The sequence below is a fragment of the Lepidochelys kempii genome, chromosome 17, assembly GCF_965140265.1.
Source record: "Lepidochelys kempii isolate rLepKem1 chromosome 17, rLepKem1.hap2, whole genome shotgun sequence".
Classification (NCBI taxonomy): Eukaryota; Metazoa; Chordata; order Testudines; family Cheloniidae; genus Lepidochelys; species Lepidochelys kempii.
The window spans coordinates 8,775,000-8,797,379 of record NC_133272.1 but is presented as its reverse complement, the minus strand read 5'-3'; the positions used below and the strand labels follow the sequence as shown (position 1 = coordinate 8,797,379).

The 22,380-nt window shown below is 42.1% G+C and overlaps 1 protein-coding gene across 13 annotated transcripts in view; it reads left to right on the top strand.

Moving 5' to 3' along the window:
- MSI2 (musashi RNA binding protein 2) overlaps window positions 1–22,380 on the top strand; it is a 377,362-nt gene that overhangs the window by 321,627 nt on the left and 33,355 nt on the right. For 8 of the 13 annotated variants that reach the window (XM_073315753.1, XM_073315752.1, XM_073315757.1 and 5 more), the window contains one exon: window positions 15,988–16,107. The exons of 1 other annotated variant lie outside the window; for it this stretch is intronic. In XM_073315753.1, the coding sequence (XP_073171854.1) occupies window positions 15,988–16,107 (120 nt within the window). The remainder of the gene's footprint in view (window positions 1–15,987; window positions 16,108–22,380) is intronic. 4 more of the 13 variants (XM_073315763.1, XM_073315758.1, XM_073315762.1 and 1 more) reach the window with 1 other exon arrangement.

The following is a 22,380-nucleotide window of genomic DNA, read 5'->3' as shown; positions in this document are numbered from 1 at the left end:
TGAAGGTTTCCCTAAATGTCATGTCTTAATAAAGTTTCAAAATTTACAAATGTTTTATATATGGATGCCTTAAAAGCCACTCGATAGAAAATGTCCCAAAGCAGTAAAGAACCTCTCAAAATCATTGAGTTTGTGAGGGCTGTTAAAACATTCCATGAGGTCAGACCTCCCAGTGGTTGTCTGTCCTCAAGGAATCTATCTCCTGGTTAGGTTCTAACTGTTCCACCGATCCATGACCCAGATGTTGAGACTGCTATCAGAGAGAGACAGGGTCATTGCCCTGAAAATGAGCAGTCCCAGGTGGAGGGGAAAAACTAGCCTATCTATTTCGTACTGTAGCTGTGTTGTTTGAATGTGAACTGGCCTCTCTGGGTTTCACAACTTCAGTGCAGTAGCAGAGAGCGCTCTTAAATAGTAACTTTGGCTCCTAATAGGCCTCAGCTATAGCAAATGGAAAATTTAATGGAAATAATTATTCACAGGAGCAAAGAGGCATAAAGAAAACGCTCATGTATAGCAGAAATCATGGATAACCCTATAGAAAAAGCAATGTAATCAAATTATGCTGATTCTGATATGTCTAAACCCTACCCTCTAAAGTTAGTTGTAATAGACTGAATAGCATGCAAATGCTCATATAAATATTAAAATACAGATTTAAAATGTAACCTCATGTAATAAGCGGAGCCAGTCAAAAATGAGAATTTTTTTTACAAAAATGTTCACAAAAATTTTTCCCCTTCTTTGCATTGGACAATTTTGAAATTACAAATTTTTCAATCTGTTCAAGTAATAAGATTTCAAATCGGGCAGTTACATTTTACGTTACCTCCCAGGAAACCTTTTTCAGGACCTATAATATGCAGACCACTCACTGGCACTGTACAGGTTTAAAGACCAAGCACTAGGACTCTCTAACCTGACCTCCTGTATAGCACAGGCCCCACCATTTCACCCTGCGATTCCTGCAGTGAAGAGAATTATTCTTTTGTAATATGTAAGTGAACTCTGTTGAACCCAGTAATGTGTGGCTGAACTAGATGTTATCTTTTAGAAAGGCATCGATCTCGATTTATGGCCTTCAGATGACAGAGATTTTACCATCTCTTGGTAATCTGGTCAAATGGTTAATTGTCCTCTGTTAAAATGCATCTTATTTTCAATGTGGTTTTTGTCTAACTTCAGCTTCCAGTCATTGGCTCTTGTTAGGCCTTTGCTAAATTAAAGAGATGTATACTGGAGCTAATACTGGAGATCTTCCCCTTTGTAGCACGTATACGTAGAGTTGGAGAATGTTTTTTTATAAGCTAAATGTTTAAACAAAGAAGCTTGTCTTTTCGGTACCTTTTGAAGCAACTGAAATGAGGTCTGAAGCATTGGTGCCACTTGGCTGCACTTGAAAAATATGCTTTAATGCTATTCCCTTCAACCCCTTCCTTGTTCAGTCAACAACGGGTGGCCAGAATTCAGAACTTGCATGCTATAATGGCAAGCCTGAATGCGGTGACATCCCTCCCCCTACAATGATAGTTTCATTGATCAATTGTGTTTATTAAAAATGTATGATAATGCCTGGCCTCTAGGTTTAAAATGAGAAATGTTTCCATCAAACACATCAGTTTAGTACTGAATGGAATTAGTCCCTCTTAGAACATGATTTAGTTTAAAGTCCCTTTCACCTACGTCGGCTGAAGGCTATAATTCTGTCTGTTTCACTAGTTACTATTAGGGGTCTCCCCATTATAAATCAAGGTAAAGCATTGCATGCTGGGAACTGTAGCATCTATGGACCACATATGGATTAACAAGGCAGTTGGTGGCCACATTACAGAAATCTGTGGGATGTTCATTAAACTGCTTTAGGCCATGAACATTGTAAAAACAGAATGAAAATAAAATAGCTACAAGCGTTAGGTTTCTTTAAAAAAAATAATTTTTCTTAGAACAAACCATTTGCCTTTAAGAAGTTTGCCAGTTCTGTATGGTGAAATAATTGCAAGGGGTTATTACACTTGAGAAGACACAACAATAATTTGCAGACAAATAAGCAGCTTTGTCTCACTGATGCATAAAGTAATTACTGGACAAAAGTGCATCATTCCCATTTTAAAAGCCATCACCCAAGAGCCGTAAACAGCTGAAAAATGGATCTTTTACAGGACATAAATCGGAAGTGCCAAATTTTAAATTAACTGTATTTGGGTTTTATCATTTTTGTCCAAGTTTCAGAAGAGAAATATTGTTCATAACAACACTCATCTGCAAACACACACATGCTGTGTGAACTCCATTACTGGTGTCTGAGGTTGAGAATTCTCCTACAAAATCTTGCCATATGCCATAATACACTTTACATAGTGGGGGACTGTGCCTTGAACAACATGATGGGCTGTTTAATGAGGTTCCCATTATGCATGATGTGCTTTATCTGAAGTTCACTAATTTCCTGACCTGGTGAAACAGATTTTAATAAGCTTGATATAACGCTGCATTTTAAGACAAAGGGAAACACTTAATGTGGCAGTCACACTAAAGAACTCTGAGCAGACTTGTAGACATTAAAGATGTTAATAGGATTGATCAGAAGCTCAGGAAAAGAATTTTCCATTTCCCTGAAGGCCCGCCTTGTAACTTCTTGTTTGTTCACCTCTATTTGGCATTTTAAAGACTGGGCTGCCCCATTTCTTTAAAAAGTATATTGGTTTTACCTTCAAGATACTATAAAATTTGCTCAGACATAATGTAGATGATTATATGTGTGACATTTACAGACTTTTAGAACTTTGGGTGGAATCTTCATTCAAACTCAAGCAAACTAATTAACATAAAATATTTTGTTGTAAATGCTTTGGTAGAACCGAGATCTTTCATCGCCTTTATATAAATGTTGATTTCTCTGGGATTTTTTCTTTCTCTCTAAACACTGTATGTTGGGTGTTTTTGTTAAACTTAGATGTGAGGGTTTTTTTAAGGGGGAATTGAGAGAAAGACGGTAGAAAAGTTAGGGTTGTAAATATAGGGGGTAGGGGATATTGTCTATTTGGCATAGCCTTCCTCTGCACATGCACACAACTAAACATGACAGTTGCACAGAATACCCCCAAAACGTTTCATACTGGGATGCTGCGTGGTTTTGAATCAGAACCTTTCGAAATTAAACCTAAAGGTCCCACAAAAAGGATAACTGGCTAATGAAAAGAATAATGCAAGAGAGAATCCATTTAGAATGACAGCTGTGAGCCTTTTAAAGCTTTTCTGTGCTGATCAAAGCTACGGCTAACATTGTTTGAAAAGAGGATATCAGTTCTCCCCCTCCACCTTCTTTCCTACTCAACCTATAGCAAATTTTGAATTCTAGATTTCACACTTTTTTTTTTTTAAGATCAACGAACATGATCTCTACTTTTTTCTATCTAACTCACATTTAAAACAGCATATTCTAAGAAGCAAGAAAGAGTTTTTGGTATAAAATGAAGTGTTTTAAATGGTGAAGGGGAATACATTCAGAATTGGTGCTGTCTCCTCTTCTCCCTCCTGCTTCCCCCCCCCACCACCCTCCAAAAAAATCTACAGTCCCTTCTGGAGATCCCTGTTTGGAAACATTCATGACTTCATGAATGTTCACACAGTGCAGTGTATGTATGTATAAATGCTGCCTACCTGTCCACAAGTTATTATTTAACATTTAAATTGTAATAGCACCTAGAGGTCTCAATCCTCATTGTGCTAGGTGCTGTGCATACAGGAAATCACAGTCCCTGCCTCAAAGAATTTAGAGTCCGAAATACATATTTGTTTGCTAGGCTTAATTCTCTGGGCATGTTTAATGTATCCTCAGTGTTGCCAACTCTCATTATTTTATCAAAAGTCTTGTGATATTTGTTGTTTTTCCTGAAACCCCAGTAATTATTTGAGAGTCTCATCTTTCATATTAAATAAAAGAAATTTCTAGTCTGGTGGTGGTGAAGAAAAGCTGACCCAAGTGCAGACCAAACACTCAGAAAACAGTAAACAAATTTTAAAAAAAACCCACACTTTGAGGAAAAAAAACAAAAAAAACAACTAATCTCATGATATTTTTTGAGGCCTGACTCATTATTTTTGAATGTTTGGGGTTGGCAATACCATGTGCTTTTTAATGTTTTAACGTTACCCCCTTTAAAAAGAGTGACTCGTGAAAGTAAAGCAAATCCTCAGTTACTTGGTTAAAAATTCCGGTCCTCGTTTTTGGCTGTGCTGACACCCATGACTCTAGCTTAATCTGCAGGGGCTCTGCACCTCTGAAAACCAGACCTGAATCTTCTAATTATTTCTCTGCTCTCTTACCAAGGAAAAGAGGAACATTTGTGGAACTGGGAGACAGGGTTTGTGCTAGAGAGTTTGAGGCCCTAGTCAGAGCATCTGTTCCTTCCTTTGTCTAGAAGCTGGCTTTTCCAGGGATACTGTAAGGCTAGAGCTGCATTGGGGCCATAGTCCCTAGGACCCTAATACCAAAATCAGTGCTGAGGGATGGCCAGGCTGGAGGTGTGACAATAGGGAGCATCTAATGGCTGCTGCTCTCACTCCGAACTATGGATAGGCACTATCCTGGTGGAGATGCCCTTGAAAATTCAGCACCATAGGTGGCTGCCTTGGGGACCTAACCCTAACAGCAGCCCTGAATGGAGAAGAGTATGCTGTCCTGTTAGGCCTACCACATCCTTAGAAAAAGGTACTATGGTATCTTATGGTATTTAAGAGCAATAGGATTGTAATCCTTTTATTCTTTAGAGCAGTGGTTCTTAACCTGGGGTGCACGCACCCCCCGGGGGTGCGAGATGCCCTTTCTGGGGGTGCGAGACAGCCAGATTTTTTTAAGAAGGTAAATCATCAAAAACACACATTAAGCACAGGCACGTAAGTACAACTACTTTCTTTCATCAAACCTATGTATTTATTAACATGATACATTTTTTAACGATTACTGTAATATACAAACAAAAAATATACCTAGGTTTAAAGAACTAACCTACTTCAACGATTTTTTATAAGGGGTGCGAGACCATATTTTGAGAACCAAAAAGGGTGCAGGCTGCAGTAAAGGTTAAGAACCACTGCTTTAGAGGGTTCATTCACCAGCGTTTTTTGACTACTTCTTTCCTGCATCTCTTATCCCCTAGCAATGGAACCATGCCTCAGCAGTAGGTCTCCTTTGTAATGAGTTGGTTTATGCTGCTCACTCTGTTTCTTGAGCCCATCTCTGCGAAGTCCTTATGGGGTTTCCCTCTTCTCATTTCACACATGCCGATGTTACTCTCCCCTGGACTGTACTATTTATTATATTACAGTAGTGCCAAGAGGCCCCAACCCCATTGTGCTGAATGTGGAACAAAGAGACATAAAGAGAAATCTATGGCCAACAAAGTTAAGGACAATATGAAGGTTTTTTTAATATATTAGGAACAAAAAGAATCCTAACCATGGTCCCTTATTAGATGGAAATGGTTGAATTATCAATAATAATGCAGAAAAGGCAGATGTGTTCAATGAATATTAAAGTTCTGTACTGCGGGGTGGGGGGAATGGATGATGTAGTCTCATCATATGGTGATAACACTTCCATTCCAGTCGTATCTCATGAGAATATTAAACAGCAGCTACAAAAGTTAGACATTTTAAAAACAGCAGGTCCCGATAACTTGCATTCAGGAGTTTTAAAAGAGCTGTCTGAGGAGCTCACTGTACAGTTATGTTCATTTTCAATAAGCTTTGGAACACTAGGAAAGTTACAGAAGACAGGAAGAACACTCATGTTGTGCCAGTATTTTAAAAGGATAAATAGGATGATTCGAGTCGTTATAGGCCTGTCAGTTTGACATCAGTCCCGAGCAAGATGATGGAGCTGCTGGTACAGGACTTGATCAATAAAGAATTAAAGGAGGGTAATGTAATTAATGATCAACACTGGCTAATGGAAAATTAATTGTCAAATTTAATATCTTTTTTTATGAAATTACGAGTTTGGTTGATAAAAATAATAGTTTTGAGGTAACATACTTAGACTTCTGTAAGGCCTTTGACTTGCTACTGCACAACATTTTGATTAAAAAACTAGAATAGTAAACAATTAACATGGTACACATTAACTGGATTACAGACTGATAGCTCTCAAAATGTAATTGTAAATGGGAAATCATCATCGAGTGGATGTGTTTCTAGTGAGGTCCCTCAGGGACTGGTTTTTGGTCCTGTTATTTAACATTTTTATCAATGACTTGGAAGAAAACATAAAATCATCACTGATAAAGTTTGCAGATGACCCAAAAATTGGGGGAGTGGTTAGTAAATGAGGAGGACAGGTCACTGATACAGAGCAATATGGACTTCTCGCTAAACTGAGCACAAACAAAAATCAATATGCATTTTAATACGGCTCAATGTAAATATGTGCACATCTAGGAGCAAAGAACATAGGCCGTGCTTACAGAATGTGCTGGGGGAGACTCTCTCCTGGGAAGCAGTGACTCTGAAAGAGTCAGCTGTGGCCAAAATGGCTGAGGGGATCCTTGGACGCGTACACAGGGGAATGGAGTAAAGGGGTTATTTTACTCCTGTACTGGAACTGCCATGTCCACTTCTGGTGCCCACAGTTCAAGAGGGATGTTGAAAAATTGGAGAGGGTTCAAAGAAGAGCCACAAGAAAGATCAAAGGATTAGAAAACCTTTAGAGTTTTCTAACTGCCTTAGAGTGATAGACTCAAGGAGCTCCATTTATTTAGCTTAAGGGGTGACTTGATTATAGTCTGTTATAGTCTGGGGAATAAATACTTGAAAATGGGGCTCTTCAATCTGGCAGAGAAAGGTAGAATACTATCTAGTGGCTGGAAGTTGAAGCTAGAGAAATTCAGACTGGAAATAAGGTGTAAAATGTTACAGTGAGGATAATTAACCATTGGAACAATTTACCAAAGGTTGTGGTGGATTCACCATCACTGATCCTTTTTAAATCAAGATTGGATGTTTTTCTAAAAGATCTGTTCCAGTAATTATTTTGGGGGAGTTCTCTGGCCTGGGTTATACAGGAAGTAAGCCTAGATGATCACAATGATCCCTTCTGGCCTTGGAATCTATGAATAGATGAGACCGACAAAAGCCAGGAGAAATGGGGTGGTGGTATCCCCATTTTTCAGACAGGCTAAACTGACGCACAGAGAAACTGTGATTTGCCCAAGTTCACACTGGAAGTCTGTGATACAGCCAGGAACTCAACCCAGGCCTCCTGAGTTCCAGCCCTGGGCACAAGACGATCCTTCCTTCCTTTATGCTGAGGGTGCTGAGTGGTTCTTTGTCTCTGGTGTAACTCTGAGTGTAACTCTGTAACTTTGGCTCTGGTTAGCCAACTCAGGCAGCTCTGGAGGATCTCTTCTATAGCCTACTCCTTCCCGCACAATTGGTGCAGCCATACGTCCTCCGCTACAAGAAACAGGAAGGGGTGTGGGAGGATGTCGCCATAGTTGACTGTGTTTATTGCTGAATTATGCTGGGTGCCACAGTCTGATGCTTCCACAGCCCTGCCTTCAGGGGTCCCCCAACCAGGCAAGTCAAATTCTCACCAGCAAGCTCAGCCCTCCAGACCCTAGCAGTCACACATACAAGAGGCTTTTCTTATATTTTTTTCAGACTCCACTCCTGTGTTTGTCATTGTGCTGATGCTGTCGCTCTGCACAAGCCGTTTCATAGTTCAGAAGATACTCTCAGTAACAGTAATTGTTTGAACTTCTTCTATAGCACATTTCAGCTGAGGATCTGAGAGCACTTTTCAGGCACTAATTCATCAAGTCTCTCGACATATTTCTGAGGTGGGCAAGGATCCTTATCTCCATTTTGCATATGGGTAAACTGAGGCACAGAGAGGTTAAGTGGCTTGCCCAAGGCCACACACTGAGTCAGTATCAGAGAATGGAATTCCTGAGTCTGTCTGATGATCTAACCGCTGGACCATGCCTCTCTCATGACCTTTAACAGGTGCCGATGTCTTAGCACTATTATCTACTAACATGCGCCTTTGGAAGAACGATGTGTAACCCACAGGTCAGTGTATGCTATGTGCTTGGTTGACACCAGGCATTGAACCAGGGATCTCCAGGGCTGAAAGCATTAGCCTAAAGAGCCGAAAAACTCTGAAGCTGGGGGCTCTAACAGACTTGCATCATCTGTAGATCAGCCACAAAGGGGGAAGGAGGAGATACAATGCACTCTGACCAGTGGGTTACCCTGGACAGAGGAAGATTGTCCTGAGCAAGCTCTCAAACAGGGAGCTGTAACAGAATCACATCCTTTGTGGGTTGGGCAGGGGGGGCCATGAACCTGCTGTGCCGTGTCTGTGTTAGTTTTGTATCCAAAGAACTGGCAGAGAGGTGGCTGTTTAGACAGATTTAAAATGGTGTTGTCAGAGAGGGAGAAACTCAGAAGCCTTCACCTAGGGCGCTGATGTCTAGCGTGGCACTAACTGGGTTGTAAGTAATGTAACAATGAATTAAATAGGTTTTGGTTCACTAATGAGTCTGCTGGTCTCAGTGCTGGGTATGTTGACCGGGTCATTGAGAATAGTTTGCTCCTGCTCTGTTTTGCCCGTCCTCCCTCAGTCTCAGACCTGCCCGCTTTGTGCAGAGCGTATCAAGCTCCTGTTGTTTTCAGAGGCCTGGGATCCATCCAGGACTATGCCTGCCAGGCTATTTGACACAAGCAGGCTGTATTATGATGTGAGGGTGAGGTTTCAGGTGGAACAACCTAGTTGCTCAGGGATGCACACTGGGAAGGGATCAGGCTGCTCCTAAACACAGGGCCTTTCAATGCATAGCACTGACTTTTTATGCATGCTCAGTAAAGATCTCTCTTAGAATCTGCATGCCTGCTGCATCACTCTTTGCTAATGAAAGCTGGGCATGGCACTTCCCCTGCGATGAATTTCATTTGAGCTCCAGCCTGGAAGGAAGCTTTCTGTGCAGGTACAAGTAGGTGTAATCTGCAGTTTACAGCCAGGAGTTGCTGTCTGCTGGTCCAGGCAGGGCTTTAACCACCCTCCCTTTCTTTATGGCTTGACAGGGATATGTGGGGGAAAGTTGTTGTTGGGTGGTTGTTTTTTTCTTAACCCAGCACACGGTGAAGAAGGTTGAGCACCTCTTACATAATATGCAACATCCCCATCATCTCATTTCTCTGATGGAACCTCTGGATGCAGGTTTCTTATTTTATTCTGTGGTTTTGTTTCTGCTTTGCAGCCAGAGTCCGCAGGTGTTTACTTGCTACGGTCTGCTCTGAAATAGCTTTCTTGCAATCCCCCATACCTCGTCCAAGCTTAATCAGTCTCTTGCATTAACTAAGTCAGTGCAAGCTCTCTTTGAAGGAGCTGAGATGCATTTTTCCATCTTACTAGTATTTTCTCAACTTGTAGTTATTCCAGTCACTGACTGCTAGTGACTACCCAGGTTGGGGCCTTTGGAAGGCATTTGAAAAGGGGTGGAAGGGAGGAGGAGGAGTTATCTTTAATGTCTGCTTAGTTCACCCTTCCCATTCTGTTAGCATGTCGATGCTGACTGCAGTTCAATGGAACTGAACACTGGTGTAAGGCTCTTTCAGGTGGCCAGTATGCACAGCATGACTATTGGGAACGGAGCCCAATGACGGTGTTTGCACAAGGCTGGAGGAAGAAGCAGTGAAATTCCATTATGTGAGTAGAGGGCATGTGTACTAGGCTTTCATAGAACTTCATCTGTAGATTTCCACGCTTGTTACAAAGCAAGGGGTAAGTATTTTACACACGAGGAAAGTGAGGCATGAGAGGTGAAGTGATTTGCCCATGGTCACGTGTTGGTCAGTGGCAGTGGCAGGGGCAGGAAATAGACCCCATGTCTCCTGACTCTCGCCCCAGTGTTTTCTCCATGCCACCTCCTCTGGGCAATAGTCACTATTTCTACTTGAAATGTCAAGTAGATTTTTCTTTTTGATTGAGCCCTCTTGGTCCCTCCCCCACTCTAATGCCTGCTCTGCTCTTTCGTTCTCTGTAGTGTAGCCCTTCAATTAGTAGCAAGGCTGCTTCTGGGATCTGGGAGGAAGTGGGCTGCTGGAGCTGCAATTAACTGGATGTATTAGTTGACACAGCTGTGTTGAATGTGCATCGGCGGGTAGCTCTCCCCTTCCAGCCTTTTGCCCAAACACTCGCCATTTCTCCCTTCCTCCCCCCGCCCCCATTCCAACAAAGACATCCTGAAACTTTTGCTATCCTCCTCCTCCTCAAATCTGTCATGGAATTTAAGGGATTTCAGGGGTGGGGGGAAAGGCAGGTAGCGGATTTTCAGTTGAAATTCCAAACCGAAATCTTCTGTGCTTAACAAGCCACACAGGGTTGGTGTTTAACTAATGCAGAATAATTTATCGGTTGCCTATTCTGAGCCTTAATGTGAGGTTCCTGCTGTTCTATGCACTCGCTGCCCCTTTTACGACCAGTCTCATTCCGCTCTTCCCACCAGTTTTGAGAATCTCTTCATAGGAGCTCCTCCAGGAAAAGTGCAGTAGAGGGTGTTAAGGGTTGGTCAGCACAGCCAGCCGCCAACAGTTTGAGACTGCATGAACAGAAGAGGGGTGCGCTGGAATTATAGGTGAATATTTTATTTCCCGTTTATCGTGGCTGGAAGTGCTAAATTCTTACCCAAGTTGCCATATGATCAACTGCCAGATCTTGATTATATCTCCCCTTTCTTGGTTTGGTTGTAACTGAAGTCTTGATTCACTCCTTGTTGGGAAGCAGTGGGGAAACGGGGCAAAGTCTTTCCTTCCTCTAACTATGAGAAGAGCAGTTGTGGCAGTGAGGGTGCAAAATGGAGCCAAACACACATGATGGATGAAATGTTCCCATTCTCAAACAGCCATGGCTCTCTGCAAAGTGGGATGAGGCAAATTCCATGCTTCATGTCAGGGCTTTGCACTGGCTCTTTAAATTCAGCATCCCATCCTTTGGTTATGTGTCACCCACTTGATTTCTCTCCAGACTTATTTGTGTGTTGGAAAAAACACTTGCATGTAGACAGCCACTCACTAAAATTGTGACCTTAGGGCATCGTAGTTAAAAACAGATGTGTCCTTGTTCTCCCACATGAGGCTGTTTCAGTATTTAAAGTGAAACTAGTGATGCAGGAAGCAGAAAAATTTATCTGTGAAAAATTGAACTCCAAATATTCATGTTAGCTTTTTCTGAGTAATAAGGCAGCATGAAATTGATCTGAATCCTCAGGGCTTTCTTGGACAGCATTTGAGCCCCTTTCAAAACATTTATTGTAAAATATCTGCTAATTGGAATGCCTAAATCCACTTTAGTCCTTTGGAACAGCTTAGGCGTCTTGTTTTCTCTAGGCAGTTATAAGCAAAGGATACACAAAGAAGGACAGGGATCATTTCTGCAGGAAGGGGACAAATATGATGAGTAATTGAGCTCTTCCCTCCTCCTTTTTGATTTTTCAGTTGGCATAGTGATGGCTCTAGATAACGGTGGCTATTCAGAGCAAGAAGGGCTGGTGCTGCTTTCCCTTCTACGATGCAGTGTGGCCTTCACCTTGGATCTCATCCAAAGTCCATTGAAGTCAATGGAAAGACTCCTGTTGACTTCAAAGGGCTTTGGTTCAGGGCCTGTTGCTGGATGCGGTTGGCTCGGAGCTGGCCTGTTTATTGCTTAAGCCCTATCAGATGCCAGCTGGCTCCAGGTGGACTCCTCTGCCCCACTCAGCTCAGCATGTCTTTTGCTTCACAGATTTTGGTCACAGGGTTCCTCCCTCCCCCAGCTTCGACTGCAGTTGCCCTGTTCTCTTCCGTCTCTCTGTGCTGCCCCCTCTCCCCCCACCGGAATGGCAGCAGGTGTCAGGTTACTAAGGCTGCCGATGCCAGGTGTTCCCATGTCCCAGATGAGATGCTGGGCCCCTGGAACAGCCCGCAACGGCATCTGCTGAGCAGGCAGCCAGGACACCCCCTTGGCCTCCCCACTTGCTGCTCCCCCTGCTGGATCCAAGTGAAGAAGAAGGGAACAGGATCAGAAGCGGAAGGGGCCCAATTCTGGCTCAAGGCTCTCCTTGTTCACAGGCATTGGTGACACTCCCCCCTCCCCGACACCTTCATCCAGGTCCCAGTCATCCCATGGAGCCTCCACCCCAGCCCCAAACACCCTCCTGTTTATCTCCAGGAAAAGGTTATGAGGCCAGTTCGCAGTCATTGCCTTCACCTGTGGAAAGAGATGGGTCTTACACTTCATGCTATAGGCGTGTAGGACAGCTCCTGATCTCCACTGACAAGCAGTTCCAGAACCCAGTATTTTCCACGCATATGCTTTGGGCCCCTGGGAGTTTTTCCCTAGGCTCCATCCATGTCTAGATCCCCACTGATCATAATAAGTTGCAGAGCGATAGGTGGTCTCTCTCTGTAGCCAAATTTTAGCCCTCTACATATAGAACATCCCTTTGGGACACTATGGCCCATGCTGTTTTAAACCCCAGGAGTCAGGGAAAGTTACTAACCTGCTATAATGTAGAGAAATACCTTTGCCGAAGTATTTGTCTAAAAAACAGTTTCTATTGGATGCATGAAGATGGGGGTGGAGAGGCAGAGGTGTTGCATACGCCTGCCTCTCCACTAATGAGTCACAGTAGTGAGTAGTAGCTCAGTAGGATGGTGGTGGGTGGGTCATGCCTCACTTCCCATGTGTGAGTACCTATGGCACTAGATCACCTGGGCACAGTGAATATAAGTGCAAGAGAAATATCATATGATACCTAGGATGGGAGGGTTGATCATTCTGTCAATATAAATGATGTTCTCTAAAGTCTGACTCAGCAGTGCGGGGACACCCCTTTACATAGTGCTGAGGGAGTCATAATGCTTTACTGAGCAGGCTGGGAACCAGGAGACCTGGGTTTTATTCCCAGCTCTGCTACTGACTCTCTGTGTGACCTTTGGCAAGTCACTTAGGGTACTCTGAGGTACGGAGAAGCTATCTGTAAAATGGAGATAGTGCTATTTAGCCACCTTTGTAAAGCTCACTTTGAGACCTAAGGGTGAAAAATATTATGTAAATAACTAGAATAATAATAATAATAATAATTATTATTATTACAGCTTCAATGTAGTGTGCAAATATTAACCATGTTAATGTGAAGCCTGGCAAATCTATTTTCAGTAGGCGGCATTGATTCAAGGCTTGTGGGCTGAGGGAGCTAGTCTCTCTGGGTCAGGATTGGTAACCATGTTTTCCAAATCCTGGTTATTAATCAGTCCCCCCTTCTCCTCCCAACCCTTCCACCCCCACCCCCCCCACACTTCTAACCGTCCTCTCGCCCTGCCCCAAATACTCGCCCACACACAGGGGCAGAATTTCCCTAACAGCGCTTGAGTTGATCAGATTCTATTTCAGTTGTTTGGAACTCAGTGTCATGTGGAGGCTTTTCCCCGAGATTTGGGATAACAAATTCCTTTCTGTGAGCTAATTTTTCACACACCTGTCCAAAGCACACTCTGGAGTAGAATAATGCGTCTTTTGTTCAGGGTCTTTCTGTTGGTTTCCTTCTCCACCTCCATTATTTCATTCTTCTTTTGCATAGTAATGCTTTTTTGCCCTTCGTTTGAAGTAAATACCGGGAGTCCCTGGCACTTGAGCAAGAGAAATATGCTTTCAGGCTCTGTTTCTGACGCTGTCTTTGAAGGAGGTTTCACTGTCGGGGGCGCACACTGGAAGGAGGCAGAGGCATATTATAATATGGAAAATCCAAGTCTCATCTGAACCTCTGGGGCACCTTAGGGAGCCCACAAAGCCTGCAGTTGACAGGTTGCCTGTGAATTTTCACATTCACTATGGACCTGTCTGGAATGGGATGTGGGAATGTGAAGGATGCTGCTTTCTGGGCAAGTTGGTTGGCTGTGCATCATCTTAGACGGAGAAGGGGATTTCTTTGGGAGAATGGGGACACCTTCTCCCCCCCAACTGTTTGAAGCTGGCCCTGTGTGTTCCATCAGGCCCTGGGGAATTTCGCTAATTGACTGATTGGTCCAAGTCTGGATAAGGGTTTGGGTTTGGGCTTGTTTCTAATGGGAAGAGAATATGGTTCCAGAGACTTGCCTCTGACCTGCCAGAAATTTTCCCCCCGGAAGAGTGAATTCCATTTTGTAACAGCGAGCTCTGGCTAAGAGGAAAGTAGAGACTGGCAGGATACTGAGGCTTCTGCCTGTACCTGGGGGCCCGTTTACACTACCGCAGCAAAACTATGGCACTGTATAGGGGTTTTCCATCTATGGAGTTAATCCACCTCCCTGAGCAGCGGTAGCTAGGTTGACAGAAGCATTCTTTGGTTGACTTAGCTGCATCTATGCAGGGTTTAGGTTGTCACTCAGGAGGGTGAATTTTACGTAGCTATGTCAATCTAAATTTTAACTGTAGACCAGGCCTCAATCCGGGTTAGGGGGGTAGAGGAGACTTAGGCTTTTGACCCTATCACCCCAAATAAATCCTGCCGGGTGTCTTACTCTTCAGTGTTTGTAACAATTCAGCATCATAATGAGAGCAAACAGGCTTGTGTCAGTGTTGAATAATAACTTGATTTGCTGTGTTTGTGCACATGTTCTGTATTTTGGGAACAGCCTCAGACAATAGCCTGAGGTAGCTGTGCATATATTTACATAGACTTTTTTTTCCCCCCCTAACAGCCCTATTACCGTATTTAAATGCAAGTATGTCTTTTTTAATTGATGTTTTAAAGTAGCTTAGAGTCACTCTCGCCTAGCTGTTCTTTGTTCAGTTTTTCCCCTGGTTACGTGTAGCTGGGATGATAGTACTAGAGTTAGTGGGCTTGTAGTTTGCTGATTTATCTGGAACTCTTTCTCTCTCTGTCTCTCTCTCTAGTTTGTTCTGCTCTCTTCTGCTGTCTCAACTGCTTCTTTAAAGTCGCAGTTGTTTTTCTGTGGTCTCTTCAGTGTGGCACAGAAGCTGTGTTCCCTGACAAGTTTGCCCCGTCTTGGGTCGTCAAAACTAATAGCAGCAGCTGGAATTCTGCAAAGACCAGGAACCCTTCAGAGCCTCTTGCTGTCCTTTGCAGCAAGGGCATCTGGTGTTTTTGTTGATCACCTTTTCCCCTGTCTTTGCTTACTTAAAAATAAATAAATCCAGTGTCTCTGGCAGATTTTTTAAAATGAATTAAATTAGAAACCACAGTGTTGCTAGTGCGCAGCCCATTTTTTTGCAGTTTCACAGCATCAGGGTATGGTACCTGAAATTCCTTGATCTGCTGCTGTTTTGCTTTAGAAAGCTGCTTTTTTTTTTTAAATGCATCCAAGTGAAAATTTTTTACTTTATCCCAGCAAACCTGTGTTCTTGAAACAAGGACCTCCCTGTAATTTTGATTACTGTCTTGTCTGTAAATCAGCATATTGCTTTCCTCTTGCAAATAAGCAAAGAATAAAATAAATAAATGTATCCTTACTGTTCTGCAAAACTGATCTGAGCCCTAACAGTTTGAAAGCAAGAAGATATAAACCACATCCTACAAGCTGTCTCTGTGAATTTATTCACTCCAGTATCTTGCCTTTAAAACTTGCAGTGGCTCAGAAGACCTATGCACAGGATAAAAAGGCATCATCAGAGCATGCAGCCATTGAAATTCATTGCAGAGGATTTAGGGCAGGATTTTCAAAAGAAGGCCACAGGTGCTTCAATTTTGCATGCCCAAGTAGGCACACCATAAAGGAACCTGATTTTCAGAGGCTCAGCTCTGTCAGTAAATCAGGCTCTCTTAAGGTTCCTCAAGTCAGACCCCCCCCCTTTTGAAAAGAGGACCATAATTGACCATAGTTGCCCCCAAAAGTGCTACAGTATTTTGCCCCTCCCCCTCCCCTTTTTTTTGTTTGCTTGATTGATTTGGTTACACCTGCTTTTCATTGGATTTTTCCCTTTACCCTTCTCCTTCTTTCCGTGGCTAGGTTTTCCGGCAGCAGCCTATGGACCAGTAGCAGCAGCAGCGGTGGCGGCAGCAAGAGGATCAGGTAGGGGGGCCGGTGGAAGAGGCTGCTACATGGCATACCCTCAGAATGCAGGGGAAGGTAAAAGCTCTGTTGGCATTCTATGTGGCTGCAGCTGTCCATCATTACTCTGATTTTCCTCACACTTATCCTGGGGACCTGAAAAAAAAACCACACACACACACTACAAGCAGAGGCCACGAGGCCTGGAGCACCTTACACGAGGTTTACATAAGAACTGGCAAACCCAGGGTAGTGGGGTTTTTTTGGTATCGTTCATTTATTTATTTTTAAATTAAAGATCCTAAAGGACCAAAAAAAAAAAAGTTTTCATTTCTCATGTGAAGTTTGCACTGGGTTAACAATGCAGCATTTGCTCTCTGCCGTTAATGCTCCAATGGCTGCGAGATCAAACCACACCACCCAGATTTGTGCCCTGAATGATTGCCCCCAGTAAGATATCATGGCAAGGTGTCCTATGGATTTATTTTTAAAAATACCTTTCCTGGCCCCACCTCCCAACAAAATAGTATTCTTTCCCCTGGAACTAGCTGGTTACCAGGATGGTAATTTACTAGCACAGAGCTTCCTGTTAACCTGGAGACAAAAGCCATCTGCTACAGTAGATTAGAAGAGATCCTAAAATGTTCATATATGCACTCAAGATCTGCTTTCCTTTGAACTCTAATTGGGGTGGTACAGCTGTAAATGCTGCCTGAAGTACAGGCAATCAATAAACGTTACCTGGAGCCAAATCAAAGTGGCCCGGCTGAAAGCACATGTATTGTTGGTTTCCAAAGTATCGTTTTTAATTTTCCTGCCATTCAAAGCTTAGTTTTTGTTTCTCAGACTGCTCCTCTTGTTACCTACTGCAAACTGCTGCCTAAGCTTCATGAGAAATGTTAAAGCTTTTCTCTCTGTCCTTCCAAACGCTTTTTTTTCCCCCCTTAAGGGAAATAAATAAATAGTTACCAATTACAGTTATTACCCTAGAATTTCAATGTAGGGAAACATGTGAATTAGCGCTTTGCTTAAGTAATTAAATGTTCAGTACAGTCATGAGTGGGCTGTTAACTTACCAGCACACCCTGTTCTGTGTCTGCATACTATCCTGTGTCTTGATTGTACAGTGGTGACTGAACACATTTTATAAACCCTGAGCAAGAGCAAAGGGTATAGTGATGCCTTCTCAGTAGATTTACCTGCTCTCACAGGTACATTCAACATTTATGTATGATCCTGTGAATTCATCTTACCATTTGTTCTTGCTAATGATGAAGGGACATCTAGGGAGGCAGGGAGTTTTGAGAAAACGTTCTTGCTACCTGGCATTCAACTCCCCAGCCGCTTCAGTGCGGTGTTGCTCAACATTGTACACATAAGACACGCAGCAAAGAATGTTTCCAGCTTACTCACAATTTGATCCTAGAGTAGAGGTTTTCAGTGAGCTGTGTGGAACTTCTACGCTGGTTAGCTAGGCTCTTAAAATAAATAAATAAATAAAAAATAAAAGGAAAAGGAAAAGGAAAAAAAAAAAAGCTACTGAGGACTAATACCCAAATATGCATTGAGTGAGACCCTAATTCTGTGGAGTCCAAAGTAAGATGTCAGGAGAACTCCGTTCCATGCAAACTGGCACTGCTTGCGGGGCTACAAAGGATCATCTGTACCAGTTTTATTTTGTGGCATGTGGAGAAAGCCTAAGGGGTGACTTGCCAGACAGCTGTGGGAATATTTTTCCTTCTCTTTCTTTCTCCCTCCTCCCTTTCTTTAAAGGGAAGAAAAATTGATTTCACCTATTAATTGAGGAAAATGGACTTAATTGTCACTGTCTCTTCCTCGTGTTTTGCCCTTCAGGTTTTGTTTTAAGTACTAACAGACCTGGTGAGTTGCCCCTTAGCAAGGCGCAGAGGGTTTGGCTAGATTAACGTTGCTTCCATTATTACTATTTTTTTAATCAGAGTGCTTTTGGTTCGCCATTACAGTTGAACTGAGCATCAATCAATTCTGTGCCTGAAATCATTTGGGGTTTTTTTAGTGTGGGTTTTTTTTTAATTTTATTATTTTTATTTGAACGTGCAATACGAAACTAAATCTAACCCTAAATTAACACCACCCTTCCTGGCAAGTTTAAAGAGCAGTATGGAGTTTGGAAATGCCTTTCAAGTCTCAAAATTGTATGCATGCCCCAAAACAAACAAACAAAACTCACCCGTAATCTCAAGGAGGAAGAAAGAGATTGTCAAACTTCTTAAACTAGAGGCTGTTTACATTTGTAGTGAAATGTGTTCTATGGAACGATGGTGTTTTATTTGCAGTCATTTCCATCTAAAGAGAGTTGTTGAACAGGGCATCTTGGGCTTGTCACTTTCATACAGCAATGGTAGTGAATTGTATTCAGGAGCAATGGAGTATGATAAATATCATTTTACAGTGTATGGGCCCGATTCATTACAAGAAAAATGTTTTTGCAAATGTGCACAATCCCCTCATATGCTTTTATGATTAAAAATGCAGAATGCAGCATGACTGGCACTCATTGGCTTCCTTTTGTTGTCAGTCTGAGTAAAGTCAAAGAGAACGAATGGACAACAGAAACACGCCCCTCCCCTCCTCCCCCCGTTCCCCACTATTCCACTGCACATTATTGGGGCGGTTCTATTTGTGCTGCCCTGGCATACCTTCTCTGTGAATAAATCAGAGCTCCACTTTCCACTGATGCCAATTCCTTTGAAAATTCAGGCCATGATCCTGAAAACACTTAAGCATGTGCTTAACTTTACTCCCATGAGTAGTTTCATTGATTTCAAGGGGGCTTTTTACAGCAGTAAAGCTAAGCACATACATAAATGTTTGCGGGATCAGAGCTTAAGTGCACTCCCAAAACTTTCATGTTCACTTCAATGCATTTTTTATATAGCTACCTTTTTGGACATGAATCTTGGAACATTTCTAGTGCCAGATTTTTGCGAAGAACTCCGCACCAACAGCTCCCATTCAGACACCTAAACAAAGTGGCAAGATTTACAGAAGTGTTTTGTGCTCAGCAGCTCCCAGCATTCCCAGTAAAAGACTGGCCACTTTATTTAGGGAGTTGAACTCTTTCAAAAATATGGAACATAAGCAAACTAAGATCTGTTCAGCACCCAAAATGCATGCACACTTCCAGGCAAGACTTTGTCTAATGCATTTCTAAAACCCCATCACCGTGTTGTCTGGGCATTGATGACCTCTGTGTAACCTAAGATGGTGTTCTTACATGTACTGTGTAAAATTTGCATGTTTGCTTAATAATCATCAAAGGAATATGCCTAGATTATTTCAGCCTGGGGTGCAGTTAGCTTGCATGTCAGCTGTGTTAATGTCATGAACCTATTTTGGTCAGTAATCATTTTTGTGATTCTGCACATTGTGGGCTTCTGTTTCCTTTTCTCCCTTTTTCTTTCTTTTTTTAAATTTTTTTGTCATATTTCTGCTTGTGGGAATACAACCACCAATTACTATTATTAGATGGAATAAGGTCTGATACCAATTGCAACAGTAGCTCCTGTGATCAGTAGAAAGGGACATTTCCCTGTGTTTGTGTTCAGTGTCATTCATAAATTCACACTTGCTAAACTCTTCTCCCAGACTGGGAGGTTTATGCTTTGATGCGTCCCTTTATAAATCACGCACCCAACCAACAGCCCCATGTAGAAGCAATGGGTGAAATTTTTCTAAACTGACTTAGATTTAGCCACACGGTTTCCCATTCACTTCCGTGGGACCTGTGTGGCTAAATCCTCTAGTTGGCTTTGATAACCTCATCCCTCCTTGTATTTTTTTTTAATGAATTGGGACCTGGGCCATGTAAAATTAGCAAGCTTGAAAGTCTGAATGCTGCAAACTCCTCCTAGACAATTTCACTATCAGTGTCACGTTTCTTTTAATTTCACCTGGCATATTTTGAGCGCAATCATTTTTGTCTTGTAAGTGCTGTTTAAAAAAAAGGGAAAACAGAGGGATAGAAAACATTTTTATCTTACACTTGGGAGGGGGGATTAATTTGGAAGAAAAAAACCCCCCAAAACGGAAAACAAAATAAAATTTGGCAGAAAGTTGTTGGGTTCCCCCCCCCCCACCAGATAGTCTTAGTGTGTTCCCCAGCTTCTTAGTGTTAACTATTCCTCCCTGATGAGTGGAGAATAAAATAATAATACAACAGACCTGATTCTTCACTGCTTGACGGTGCAGTCATTCAAAGTGGGGGCAAAAACATAAGCAAATCAGAAGGGCAACATTTTACACCCACTCTGCCCAGTATAAACGATGACAAGAGGTATAAAGCAGAGAAGGCTCAGGACTCTCTTGTGGTTTGAAGCTAAGGACATATACCTCTTTCCCCCCTCCCCCAACCCTTAACACCTTGCCAGTCTCCAACTGCAAATGCTGCCTTTGATCCCTGAGCCCCCAACAACCCCTTACTGTACTTTATACTTGCCAGCTATAACAAATCTAGTAACGTGAGCTACTGACCTTGATGGTGAGTGTGAGCAGTTATGTTTTTGTTGTTTTCTCTCTTGCTTGGTTGGGGCTGCTGTGAGAGAGGGTGTCTCTGAGGCATTCTTTCCGGCCTCTCTTACACTCGGACGTGCACACCTCCTCTCAAACACTCTTCTGAGCGCGCTCAGCGGGAAGGTTTGTCCACACCTATTAATCCTCTCTCAGTGTCCAGCTTCTTGTTAGTAGCAGCTGGTTGCATGTTTTTTGCTTGTTCAGATGAAACGGTTCAAGAAACAACTCATATCAACTCTTGAGAAATGTCTCTTTTTTTTTTTGTACACTTTCTTTTTATGTTTTTATTAATTTCCCTTACTTAAAAAAAAAACAAAACACCTGTCGTACCGTAAAACATTTCACATCTCCCCTTGCCTGTTCTTAGAGTGTATGTATCTGTGGGACTGAACTAAATGCATGCACTGTAGTAGTCGTCCTGGTAGCAGTAGATGTAGTTGTAGAACATGCATTGTTGAGTTGATATAGATATCATCAACTTGAAATAGTGTGTCCGTCAAAAGCATAGCATTGGTTTGATTGGAAGAGTAGGGCTGTCAAGAAACCAGTGTACTCCTAAAGGCTTGGATCCATAGTACTGTATTTGTTAAACCCCATTATCTGAATTTATAAACTGAACATGGCTGTAGCTAACCTACATCCTTTCCCACCACAAGAACTCACACATACTCTTATGTTGATAGTAAATTTACCTTATTTTTCAAATTAAAAATCCTGGGAATTAGATCTTTGAATATAAATATGTTCTGTTGTTTTAGTTTGTATTAGAAAATTAAGGTTTTGTTTTAAATCATTTGTAATCATGATTTCCTCATTAATCCCTCAACTGTCTGCATTAGCCCATAGAATCATTCTTTGCAGGTCTTAAATTGTTTGTGCAAAATGCAAACCACCCCATAAGATAGCTAAATAATATAATGTATGTAAAACAGCTTTCTACCAGACTCTCCTGAGACACAAGGGAATTGTTTTTAGGTCATAAACCTCAAATCTTGTTATGCAACAGACTCTGTGCTAGTCATGGTTTGTATTCATTGCCATGTCGCTGGGCTTAAGGGAACATTTTTAAATTAAGATTTAACATTTCATAAATACCAGCATTAGGAGAAAAAGACAAGTTCATCATCTTTGCCATTGAGCCAACAAATGTCTTTGCTTTTTGCACCCAGTTTTATGCACTTAACTTTTTTAATTGTTTTCAAAATGAATCAGCAGTGAATAGATTTAACAGCTAGTAATTCAAGTCCTGAATTACACTTTTTTTTCATTTTAGTTTGTTGTTTGTCAGAAAATGTCCTGCTGGGAGTAGAAAAATTCCCCTACAGTGCTCATACTCCCCCCATCTCCCTCCAATAGAATTAGGAGCTCTTCCTGTGGCCTAAATGTTAGTTTTGAGCACATTCATAGCCTACAGAGTGTGTTCAATGTAGTCTTCAGGACACTTATCTCAGCAAATGTTATTGAAAGAAACAAAGTATCTGGAATGTGCTTTCCAGATGCAATTAAGAATCTGTATTTGCTCCTTACCTCTGATAGAGCAAAATAAATTAGCCAAAGAACTTTTTGGATGTAGTTGACACAATCACAATCCTATAGACATCTGTACTGTCTGCTGGATGCATGGTGCACAAGATTTCCCTTTTTGCTAGTGAAGAGTTGCAACACTTATACATCAAAGGGAGAGACGGGAATAATTTACCCCATAGATTTCAATCTGTTGCAGAGATGTGGGGACCCACTGTTTAATGTGCAAGACATGGTGAAATGAGGAATGTATCTAAAAGTTAGCTGAGCGGCAAA